The sequence below is a fragment of the Magnolia sinica genome, chromosome 3 (genome assembly GCF_029962835.1).
Source record: "Magnolia sinica isolate HGM2019 chromosome 3, MsV1, whole genome shotgun sequence".
NCBI lineage: Eukaryota > Viridiplantae > Streptophyta > Magnoliopsida > Magnoliales > Magnoliaceae > Magnolia > Magnolia sinica.
The window spans coordinates 16427489-16440339 of record NC_080575.1 but is presented as its reverse complement, the minus strand read 5'-3'; the positions used below and the strand labels follow the sequence as shown (position 1 = coordinate 16440339).

The window sequence follows — 12851 nt, the reverse complement described above, 5'->3', positions numbered from 1 at the left end:
TTTGGAGGTGTGGACCCCACCTAGAAGTATGACAAATTTCACCCTCATCCGTCCCTGTTTGATCACCCAAAAGAGTCAGCCAAGGAGGGTGGACAGTCCAGAATTTTTCTGGACAGCAAGGTATGTCTTAAAATAACTAATCATAACCGCTAATTTAAAGGGGGAAATACCCCATAAGATTAGTGTTGTGGTCCACCTCAGTGGGCCCCACAAACTTCCAGACAAAAATCCCTTCACAAAACCCATTGCATGCATCCAAATAGGAGCAAATAGGGTGTCAATGTCTAAGGAATGGATAGCTATGGGCATCCACCTTGCTTGGACGGTCTGGATATTCCAGGGCCCCTAAGTGGGCCACACACATCAGAAATGAAGGATAGATTAAGGGAAAAAAAAGGGAAAATCCGGCCACAAGGGAGGGTCTCCGCCACTATTGAGGCTCTCCTTTCATCACAACAAATACATGTCATGCATTGATTCACATACAAACTAGATCTAGCTTCATGCATGTATTAGGAATTAATCATATGGTGGGAGTGCCTTCTCCCACCAAAATCTATGGTCTAGATGACCCCTACATGACATGCATCAAAAGAAACTGCCATGATGGGGTCCACGGAGAATGGCCCCATCCATGGATCATGCATGCAAGAAAATAGGCCATTGGCCTCAATCATGGAGATATGGGGGACCTCCATCATCACTTGATGGGTCCCACAAGTCTCCAAAGATGAGATGAATGAAGATTTAAGAGCACCCGCCTTGCTTGGATCTTCAAAGTTCTTGATGCATTGAAATCCTTAGGCTTCAAGGACCATGGATGAAGGGTCAAGATGGAAAGTGGAGGGTTAGATGAGGAGGGAGATGGAAGAAATGTAGCTGGAATTTTCAGTAAGGTAGGATGTTTGGGTGATCTTGCAAGGAGGAGAAGAGAAAATGAAGGAATAGAGAGAGATATGAAAGAGTAGTAGAGGTGAAATGATGAGGGTGTAAGGTCATTATGAGTTTTGGTAAGAGAACCCATCATAACACATGGGGTAGAGAATCCAATGATGGTCTTGGGAAGAAAATCCATAATGAGATTGCTAGGCTAGGGCTATAAGTAATAGGCTAGGTAGCCATAGGTAATGATGAAATCTAGGGTGATGTCACCCATCTAGGAGAACGTGCACAAGCACCGGGTGGGTCCCACATCATGATCAACGGTCCAAATATTGCTCGGCCTATATCTTTTGATGGACATGTCGGATTTACACATGAGACGCGGCGATGGAACCACGGCGACGATGCGGTCGCTATGACACTAAATTTGGGTCGATCCGGGTCGGGTCTACGTGACCGAACTCGAGGAAGACCGCAAACGCTAACCAAAAGTCGTGGGTCGCCAGAATTCGACCGGTAGGACCGCGGGACCAAAATAAACGAGATGCATACTCACACACACACATGCACACATGCGAACTCGGGTCGGGTCTCACACAACCCGATATAACATCCTCACCAAAGAGTGGACTGTTACACCACCATAAACATGTTCCAAATTATAAATGAATGCATATTTGGAATATTTAGAATATTCCGGATTTAATGGGTATTTTTCCATAATTTTTTGACCAAAAAATAAAATAAAATTGCACCGTTGCACAACCCGTATCGGCCGTTACGGCCTTGTATCGGTCGATATGGGGCGTATCCGTATTGGTAACGGTGGGCACCGTTAAGCCCACTGATACCGTTACGGAACACCTTGGTGGTAACCCTGCAACCACATCTAGAAATGAACTTCAACCAGCTGCCAAGGGAAGCTTCCTACCCGGATGGAGAACATGCATTAGGGGCATAGGTCCTGCATTATCGATTCAATACTTATTTGGGCCTAAACTATTCCATGGTTTTTTACCTTTCAAAAAGAAGAAAAAAAGGAAGAAAAAAGGTTTCTGCTTGTTTTCGCTCTGATTGGAAACAAGTGGGCTATCTGTTTTATGTATAGAAACAAACATGCTATCTGTTTTATGTAAGCATTTACAGATATCAATCCCATTCGATGTCTATTTCACTACATCAAAACACACCCGTAAAAGTTGCATTCTGAATTGAATCTCCAGCTGACAAGGATATTGACAAGGTGGGTAATACAATTTGGAAAGATTGTGCCCCTGAATAAACAATCCTTTTAAAGGAAAGATTGCTATGGTTCACTAGAAATATTATATTTCAAACATCCCCTGAGTTTTTCGGGAAACTCGTAAAATCCCTATAAAACCTATCCATGGGAGATGAAACATAAGGATAATTATTTCATCATCATCATCGTCTAAGCCTTATTCCAATTAATTAGGGTCAGCTACATGAATCCGGTTTCGCCATTCCACTATCAGGGGCCATACCTTCAGTTAGGCCATGGGTCATCATGTCTTTTCTTACTCCATCCATGTCCTTTTGGGCTTTACCCTTGCCATTTTAGACCCTATAACTTGTACCAACTCACTCCTAACTGGCGTGGTTCTTGGTCTCCTTTGCACATGACCAAAACCATCTAAGTTTACTTTCCCTCCTCTTATTACCTAATGGTGTTGCTCCTAATTCCCTCGAATGCATTCATTCTAATTTTATCCTTCCTCATCTTGCCACTTGTCCATCTTAACATCCTCCTTTCAGCTACACTCATCTTATAGGGCATGTTGTTCCTTAACTGCCCAACATTCTGCTCCATAAAGCATGGCTGGTCTTTATAGCTATGCTATAAAGTTTCCTTTCAGTTTGAGTCGTACATGACAATCACATAAAACTCTAGAGGCACATTCCATTTCTTCCACCCAGCTTGAATTCTATGGTAAAAGGATAATAAATTAAGTTATTTTATTATATGCTTCTATGAGAAAAGAATGAAAGAAAAGAGAAAATTTACTCTATTCAAACCATGCTTTTAAAAACCAAAAACATGACTCAATTTGAAAATTGACTCAACTCGACTGGAAAGAATCTTGATAAGATCTTGAGTATCAAGACCAAATTCTAAAATATAATAAAAATGTTAAAAATTTTAAGGAAAGGAAAAATAGGAAAGCCCCCCTTTTGTTTCTTTTGTTTGCAAAGAAATCTTTTCTTTATGTTCGAGAATGAGTCTTTCTTAGAAAAGACAAGACTTGTTGAAATCTCTGTAAGTTGAGATGTGCATATTTGCTTTCAGATTTAGTTTTGGTGAAGTGAGCTCAAAATATGGTTGACTTGATTTGAGTTCTCATACCACGATTCAAACAGTTATCTGAGCGATTTTGTTCCATTTCTTGTAATGAGTGTTTCAAACATGAAGGGGTGGTTGAATATTATTTTTGAATGATCCAAAGCAAAATTTGTACGCTCTTGGTCGTTTAGATCTGAATTGTCAATGCAGAACTGGGCTTATTGTTTCTTATTTACCAAAGATGACTTGTTACACCTGCTTTCTGTTGTTACGTCCTACTCTTCATTTACTGAAGCTTTTAACTTGGATTTCTACTGATTCTTTTTCCTCATTTCCAGCTAAGTTGCCCCAGTTTCTGACAGCTGGGTAATATCTGAGGTAAATGGAGCAGACATTCATCACTGTTTGGGATTTTCTTCAGATTCAGTTTGACAGTTCTCCAGCTGGAGTTGTGCCAGAGCTGCCAGAAACACCATTGGTTGTTTTTAGATGATATTTGTTGATTGCAGCTGATAGAGGCTGCACTTAAGCATGTCGATCATCTTCTGGGTGATGCTTAGTCACTCATATCATGAGAAGTGGGCTTTTCACAACATTTTGTATTTCATACCACCATTCACCAGTAATCTCTACTTACAAGCAAGTGAAACTGAAAGACACTGCAATGTCAGTGTAGAAGCCTTTTTTCAAAGTTCATTGGGACACTGCTAACCTTCTCACTGGGTACAACTCTAACAATGGAAAGGTGAGTTGTTGCATTGTTGGGAAAATTTCTCATATTCCATTACTTTCTCACCTTTGCATTGCATTGATGCGGGTTTAAAGTGTGCTTCTTAATGTGCAATTGGGCTGCAGATACAAAGCTATGAGAGAGCTTGGAGATGGAACTTGTGGAAGCGTGTATAAGGCAGTCAATCTAGAAGCCAACGAGATTGTAAGTAATAATGTCCTTTATGAGAAACTTTTGAAGGCTTATACTGGGTGGCAGTTGGACATAACACTGTGGCCTAATTTCTAGTTGATTTCGGATGAGGTTTGTATATGTAGGGACTTTTGGCTAAACCTTTCTTAATGTACCCTAAGGGCTAAAAAGTTAAGATTTACTCAGTGTTGTCTGTGCTGGACATTTACTAGGAACTATCATGCTGCTCGACGCCAAGGGTCCAAGTTAAGATTAATTGTCAATAGGCCTGTCTATAACCGAGCATAAAATGTATTTCAAAATTATTATTATATATTTTCTTCTTGAGTAAAATTAGATTCCTTGTAATCTGTTTATTGCCTCGTGAGATAATATATGTTCTTCGTCTACATTACATTTGAGTTATATATATATATTGAAAGATGATGTAATTTTATTAAGGCCAAAAGAAAGAGAAAATAACAAAAACACAAGAACACAAAACAGAAAAGGAAGAATACAATCCGCAATTCTGCACCCAGAAATCAAAGAGGACCTGTTTAAGAACTACATTTGCTGGGCTACTCAGATTCCGGAAAACACGATTATTCCCTTCCAACCAGATTGTCTAGATAATAGCCAGCAGCGCAAGTCTCCATCTACAGGACCCAAAAGCCCAGCGCTCCCCCCACCCAAAATGTTTGGCACAGAAAAGACTATCTTTCAAAGAAGGCATCACCTAGGAAATACTTGCAGACTGTAGGATGCCAGACCACACCACCCCTGGAGAAGGAAGAGTGAATGAAGAGGTGATCCACAGGCTCCTTAGCATCCAAACACAGCAGATACATGGAGATCCATGGACTCTGCATATATTTGAGTTATATATTGTTGACACTAGAGTATTATATGCATGCATATCTATAGAAGAGAATTTTGTGTGCTTGTAAAAATTTCATAGTTTACCAACCTATTGGATAAGTGGCTCACTTCCCTATCCTGAGTGACCATCAAATACACTTTAATATGAAAATTCTTTAGGGAAAACAACAATTCTTCAAGGAATGGAAAATTTTATTGTCCTTACTGATGTCATTAGTCTTCACTTTAGGTTATTTAAATAAACTTCAACTCCTGGCTCCAATAGCCTCAACTATGCTGCTAGGTCAACCAATACTAACCTTGTAGGCGATAGGCTGTTTTGCTTCTCATCGCACATGCAAAGGTGTAAAAATCAAATGCATTAATATGGGATATCTTGTATGAAGTCACCTTGATGTAGGATAATGGAAACTACCCTAGGATGCAAGAAGAGAGATCAATTTACACATTAATTTCAGCAATCAACTTGTAAAATCAAACATAGCCACATAATAGATTCGGAAATTCAGATTTATAACATGAAGGTCCTAGCATATACACGGTGCACAAAAATATAAAATAATTCAAGAGTGGTCTACTTGGAAGTAGGGACTTCTAATCTAGCGTGGGTAATGCAACAACCACATGGACAGACGATGATGCAAGCAAAATTCTAATTTGGGGAAAATTTCACAAAAAAATTCAGATTTTCATTAGGGTTTTGTATTCATGAATGGAGATTTAAGAATAGGGTTTCTAGGGATTCAAAGGATCTAGGGATTAGGGAGTTTTGGAGGGAAATCAAAGAGGGAAAACCCCAAACGGGGGCCCACACGTGGCTGCCGGTATGGGTGCCCATGCGTGCGTGCGTGCATGTGCACATGCGGGTCCACACATGGCTAGGTAAAGGGGAAGAAAGAGAGGGAGGATTTAGCAGGGTTTTAATGGGTTTAGAAGGTTGTAATGGAAGGGAAATGAGGAAGACGAGAAGAAGAATACCTATTGAAGAAGAAAAAGAGGAAGGACGCACCTTGGGAAATCCACCACCAAACAAGCCTCTACGTTTTCACAATTCAATTGGAAGGGAGGGCTTCTCACAAATCCTATAACACAAGGAGGAAAATTCCTTCACACAAGAGAGTTTCTCTTTATTTTCTTCTCAATAACTCCACTAGGGTTGGACGTCCACCCCTCTTGTGCTTTTATAATTAAAAATTTGGAATAAATAACTATGCAACTCACTTAAGTGAAATGGCCCGTCATCCAAAATAAGAAAACTAAAGCACTTATTATCGATCTCATTTATCAAATAAATCCTATATATATATATATATATATATATATATATATATATATATATATATATATATAAGAAACAAGATCAAAGTCCAAGGGGCCCATATCTGGAAGATTTGGTGGCCCGATGGCCTGATTGACAAGATCCAACGGTCGGATCGACACAAAAAAAAAAATCCCATGACTAAAATGGTCTCCTAAGCAGCCCACATGCATCATCTCAAAGTGGGGTCTTCCTAATTCATGTCCAATGCATGTGGGGTCTTCAAAATGGCCCGGCGGGCTATCTGGAACTCGTTTCCCATCCACAAAAAAACTGCGCTAATGTGGGTGGTTGCCTCCGTCTCTGGTACACCCGAGTAGGTCCTCTGATGTCCCCATCACACCCATTACAGTTAAGTTGTATTAACTTAGGTAATGGAGGTTCCAACAGCCTAACATAATCTGTTAGGTTGGAACTTGCATCAATGACTGTTAATCTGAGGTCATAGAGGCAAGGCCAACTGAGCCCAGGCACAAAACCAGTGCTGCCATATCATGGCATAGAATTTTTATAACAAATTACTGAAAATAATCTTTAGCTCACCATTGCCAAAAAAAAAGAAGGAAAAAAAGAGAACAAAAGTAAAAATCTGTCCCCCATTTTTTATCCATAAACTCTTTTATTTCCAAAGTTTTTCTACATTTTCATCCTTCCCACGTGTGTAACTTCTAGCTGGACTGCCAGCAGTTGTCATTGATTTGTGTTCTGTGTTGCATGTCCTTATCTTTATAGACCTCTTACAATGACCTTCTTAGTATTTTTCTTCCTGTTGCTTCATAAAATTCAAACCATGCACTTGATAGAAAAAGCGACACAAAAACTTTGATTCCGTTTACCTAATTCTTTTTGGCTGGCAAGCCGAAGGAGTGATCATCAAGAGACTCATCCAGCAATTGTTACTCTAACCAAACTCCTATTTATTTAAGAAAGTATCCAATGCTAAATGTATATAAGTCAGTTATCAAGCACTCAATCTTATTACATGTGGGACACATGTAAGAGATCCAGATGATTCATCTATTGTGCTTTGCTTAGGAACTTGATATACCTGCTGTGAAAATCACCATTTAGATGATCTTAGCCATCAATAGAGAATTTTTGTCCATTGAATGCTTGACTATTGGTTGGACCTTTTTATGGCCACCCATTTGTAAAAGAATCCTCAATGGTTGGCTAGAATCACTTGACTGGTTTTGCTCCCCATAGACGTGAGTTCAATTCCCTTCCTCGTGCTTTACTTGATGCACGTGGTTTGCTGGTGATTGTGTGCATTCATAGGGAATAGTCTCGCCTTAAAAAGGGGCGGGGACACCCTGTCATCATAAAAAAAATCACTTAATTGGTTCAATTTTTTTGATATCCTCCGCCATGTTAGGCCCCAACAGATGAAAGGTCCAGATCTCGTGTATACTTGTGTGAGTGTATTCTAATTAACTCAGAATGCATTTTTGAAGAGGCCATATGTATATATTTGTGCATGTGTGCGTGCGTGCGTCTGCGTCTAACATTTTTTGCAGAAAATAAAATATAATAAACCATCAAGGTCTATTGATAGGGGATCTAATGTCATGTTGGATTGGTTGGCCCACTGCTATAATTGCATAAAATCAAATCCCTCGAAAGGGGTGATGTCACAAGTAGAGCTGGGCACGGGACCACTCGACTCGACAAACTCGACTCATCCGACTTGTTCAGACCCAACTCGATTCATCCGACTTGTTCAGACCCAACTCGATCCGAACCGAGTGGGTGGGTCGATCCGAACTGAGTAGACTTCCTCCAATCTGAACTCAAACCGAATTGAGTTCGAGTCACCTAGTAACTTGGTTCGACTCGACCCAAAATCCAACTCGGTACTGACTTGACGTGATTCGAAACCTGATCCGCGCGCGTGCGCCCACACACATATAAACCTCATATTTGACGTTTTAGATTTGAGATGCCGTGTAGCTAATGGAGAGGCTACAATTCTGGTAGGTTCACTTAGGTTTTGAGTTGTGATTTCAGCCCGTGGATAGCTATTTGCACCCGACCTGACTCGGTGCCGACTCGGCCCGACTCGGTACTTGTGACCGGGTCGGACTCGGTCCGGATTAGTCCAGCAGGCCAGGCTCGGATTGGGTCAAGCATGCTGGACTCGGTATTGAGTTGGGTCGAGTTCGGGTCAGGTCTATTTCAAAACCGGATCGAGTTTTTTTTTTTTTTTTTTTTGAAAGATAACTTGTATTAAAGAGTAAAAAGAAGGAAAAAAACAGAGACAAGGAAACTGCTGAGATAGCAGATCCTAGGAATCGTGAAGAAACACTAGATCAACGTTAATCCCATTGATATGGGAGGCCCATTCAGCAATGAAGCACTTAACAAAAGAGCACACTAGGAGAGGGGTCTTGGATTCGTTCCGAAAACACCGATTGTTCCTTTCGATCCACACAGCCCACCAGGTCGCCAAAATCGCCATACGCCATAAATGAGATAGAGGTTTGCCTAATCGAACCCCATGCCAGGCCTTGAGTAACATATCCACATCTCTAGGGAAGCACCAGTTTAATCTGAAGCAAGCAAGAATGGCTGCCCAGATTGAGCTGACAAAAGAGCAGTGGATCATGAGGTGGTTCACTGTTTCTTCATCGGACATGCAGCATAAGCACACGTTAGGGAGGATCATTCCTTTTTTCTTGAGGTTATCAACGGTGAGGATTCAACTCTTTCCAACCAGCCATCCAAAAACATGAAGTTTAGGGGGGACGACATACTTCCAGATGAAATGAGGATGTTGCGTAGGGGGATCATTGATAGAAGCCAATAGTTGCTTGAAGAAAGATCTGACGGAGAAGACAGACGTTTTGCCTACTCTCCAGATGATGCTATCCTTACAGGCGTGAGAAGGGAGGATGTGATGGAAATTGCTTTGGAGTTTGGTCAGCCCTAACTCGGTCCGACTCAACTCAATGCCCATCTCTAGTCACAAGCATTGGAGTCTTATGGGATATGTCTCCATTGTTAAGATTCGTTTGTGCACGAGGGCTAATGCCATGCAATGGAGAAATACACGCATGGAGGAGATAAGATGGGTGAGTTTCCAGCCATGTGAGTCTCAAACCCCGGTAAACGGTTTCATAGGAGAGTGTGCATGCGTGGAGAGGCATAGTGCTATAGGACTCATCATGAGTTGGTTTTAGAGAAATTGTAGGAACTTTTCCTCACATAAATAGGGTTTGTTGAATAATTTCTTTTGTTTCTATAGTTGGTTATTTAGTAGTCGCTTTGATTTGGTGACTCAAGCGTCCTCATTGGACTTGCCTTTTTTTATTTGTATTGTAAGGGCTTCTTATAAAAGCTTACGTATGAAGGGATGAAGGAGTTTTTTTTTTTTTTTTTTTTTTTGTTTTGAGTGAGAGTGTTTTTTGATCTTGTTGTTTATCTCTAGAGATATAGTTAAGTATACAATGTATTTTATCGATCTCTTTGATTTGTCTTTCACTAAATCTCCATTATCTTTCCTACTAAATTGTGTACTGTGTCAAGTGGTACCAGAGCAGTTTCTTTCAATACCTTAGGGCCACAATTACTTGTAGACTCTAGTTGATCCAGAGGTATTTGTACATAGATCCAATGGTCGGATTTGATCCAAATCAATCTGGAAAGTTTTGCACAGCAATTCAAACGGTGACCAAGGTGGAAATGGAGCTGGAAGAGTGACTAATCCCCAAGACGGTGATAATGGGAGTATTCCAGTAGCACGTGACACAAATGTAATTTCAACAGCTTCAGTGACCTACTAATGAGATTTGGACTTTGTTGGGGCAGTTAGTTAGAAACATGGGCATGATACCTTGCATGGCTCTGGTGATTCAATCGTGAACCTTTGTCCACCCCATCAACCTCCATGTCTGGGAACAACTATGTTTGGTAAGTCGAGTAGTGAGGAGGAAATTGAGCACCAACCACATGGTCATCAGCGTGGACTAGGGGGTGGTGATCACAGAGTGGGCTGCGTGGACTAGGGGGTGGTGATCACAGATTGGGCTTGAGAGTTTCAAGTTAAAGTGGATTTTCCTGAAGGACTCCAGTGTTGCAGAAGTCCCTGCCTTGTTGCAAGCCATCAAAGCGGCGTTGCAGTTCAAACTTTTCCTGGTTGACATTGAAGGAGATTCACTCGATGAAATTTCATTGGCTAAGTCTAAAGTGAGCCCATGGAGGGTTGGCTGATCTGTGGAAGGAAGTTTTCAGTCTATGTGATCATCAGTGCACTTTGTGCGTGTGCTTAGAGAGGCAGCGATGAGCGGGATTGACCTTCCAAGAAGGGTGCTCTCTGTCCTATTCTTCACATGGAATGATTGAAGATAGAATATGAGCATGGCGCTGATTTTTCTTTGGCTTCCGGTGTCTTGTTTGGAGTTGATTGGGGCCTCTGCTATTGAGCCCTTTGCTTGTTCTATATCTTTATCCTTTAATAAAATTTTGATTTACCCACCAAAAAGCAGATTTACTCAAATTTTAAAGTCCAAATTGAGGAATTCCTTGATTGGATTGTTTAGTGGTGGTAGGTAGGTTCTCTGTTTATATGGAAATTAGTGATGATTGGAGGGTAAAATTGGTGGTGAAAGTCAATGGATGCATGTTGGCATGCTGGGAGCAACTTCAAATCAAGTATTACATGTAGGCACTCAAGAAAGATGTATTGACAGTTTTCCTCCATGACGCGTGGTGTGTACATGATACATCAAGTTAACCATCATCATTGTAGGTGAAATTGTTTCCTGTGTACATGACATGTGTGCCCTTGTTATGACCATGTTCTTTTATAAAGTGCATAATTATGATGGTGTTGTATCTTTCCTATGAATTATGGAGGTTTATACAATGATCAGGCTGAAAAGAGATGCAGTGCTGCAGGGTTTTGGGATTGTACAACCTGGGCCCAGTGCTCAATGATCCTTGCTTGGTATGGCAGGCCTTACCATCAAAGGGTGATGGATCAAAAACCCCCCAGATGAAGATCCTAGCTGTATAAAATTTGTACTTTTTCTAGGTTGAATGCACCCGTTGTTGTATAATCTCTCTTAATCACCTATCTATTGACCACCTATTGAATGGTTAGGAGTCTACCAATCTAGGGGATATATGGTGCATGACCATACATGGTGGGTTCTATAATTTCAACAGTTTGGATGAGAACCATGTATCCCACTTGCCCTCGCACAAAATGAAAACAGAAACTCCGTTGCACAAGCTTTCTGTCCCAGCATGTATAATACCTTGAAAGTATACCATATGACTGTGCTCTATATTGTATTAATGATTCATGCGTATATAATATTTGAAGTGATGATGCCCCCACTTGCACAAAATCAAAACAGAAACTGCGTTGTACAAGCTTTCTGTCCCATCATGTATAATACCTTTTTTTTTTTTTTTTGGGTTAGCTTGTTAGTACACCCCACTGTCAGTCCACACTCCACTGTTAGCCACCCCCACTAGGGAATCGATACCATGACCTCAGGTGTTGAAACGAGGTATCTTCTCTCAGTCTACCATCATGTATAATACATTGAAAGTATACCATATGACTGTGCTCTATGTTGTATTAACGATTCATGCATATATAATATTTGAAGTGATAATATTTGATATTGGTTAGTAATAATCATGAAACAATTATTGAATTGTATAGGCAAACATGGTGAATGATATGATATTGTGTAGATTTCTCTCTACTTGACATTTATGTGATTCTCTATGTTTAAATAGGTTATGCCACCTCCTAACTGCTAGCTATCACTGAAATTCCATTCCTTCCAAGGGTTGGAGGGATTTTTCTTTCTTTTTAATCATGACAAAAGGTTGGAAGTTGACATCTTGCATATTGATCATAGGTTGCTATCAAGAAAATGAAGAGAAAGTTTTACTCTTGGGAAGAGTGCATGAATCTGCGTGAAGTCAAGGTATGTTACTCATGCTGGATGCCATTTTTATTTTATTTCTTAGGGGCTGTTTGGCTTTGCTAGAAAAAAGCTTTTTTTTTTTTTTTTAAAATTAATTTGAAAATCAAAATTTTAGACTTTTAGTGTGTTTGGTTACCCCACTTAATTAATCAATTTTAGAACAACAAATTTCCAAATTTGCATTTTTTTTTTCACGCATAGGCCCTGTTTCCTATAGTTGTTTCCACTTCTACTAACTTGTGTAAAGCATTCATAAGATTGAAGACCTCCCTTGTTGGAAGGTTTGTTAGTTGCACATGAGTGTAGAGCCATACACCTCCACTCATGTGCCATCATGGTACATAGGTCTGAGAGCAATTCAATCCATCAGTTGGTCTGACCATTTTTTCCCTAAAATTAATCTGGTCCACTCAAAACGTGGGTACTAATATTGGAAACAAGTGGATAGGTTAGAAAACTTAAGCCAAGTGTTTTAGAGCTATACATGAGGTGTTCAAAAATGGTTACGTATCGGCCGTAACAGCTGATACGTAATGGTAACGGCCGTGACCGTTACGCGTTACGGGGTCGTAACGGCCACCCCATTTTTTTTGTGCCCGTAACGGCCGTTACAGTCCATAA

At 40.4% G+C, this 12851-nt stretch overlaps 1 protein-coding gene across 4 annotated transcripts in view; it reads left to right on the top strand.

Moving 5' to 3' along the window:
- Positions 1 to 12851, top strand: part of LOC131239614 (cyclin-dependent kinase F-3) — a 43948-nt gene that overhangs the window by 16222 nt on the left and 14875 nt on the right. For 3 of the 4 annotated variants that reach the window (XM_058237402.1, XM_058237399.1, XM_058237403.1), the window contains exons 2-4: positions 3523 to 3929; positions 4040 to 4118; positions 12162 to 12230. In XM_058237402.1, the coding sequence (XP_058093385.1) occupies positions 3922 to 3929; positions 4040 to 4118; positions 12162 to 12230 (156 nt within the window). In that variant the 5' untranslated portion in view covers positions 3523 to 3921. The remainder of the gene's footprint in view (positions 1 to 3522; positions 3930 to 4039; positions 4119 to 12161; positions 12231 to 12851) is intronic. The other variant, XM_058237400.1, reaches the window with a different exon arrangement.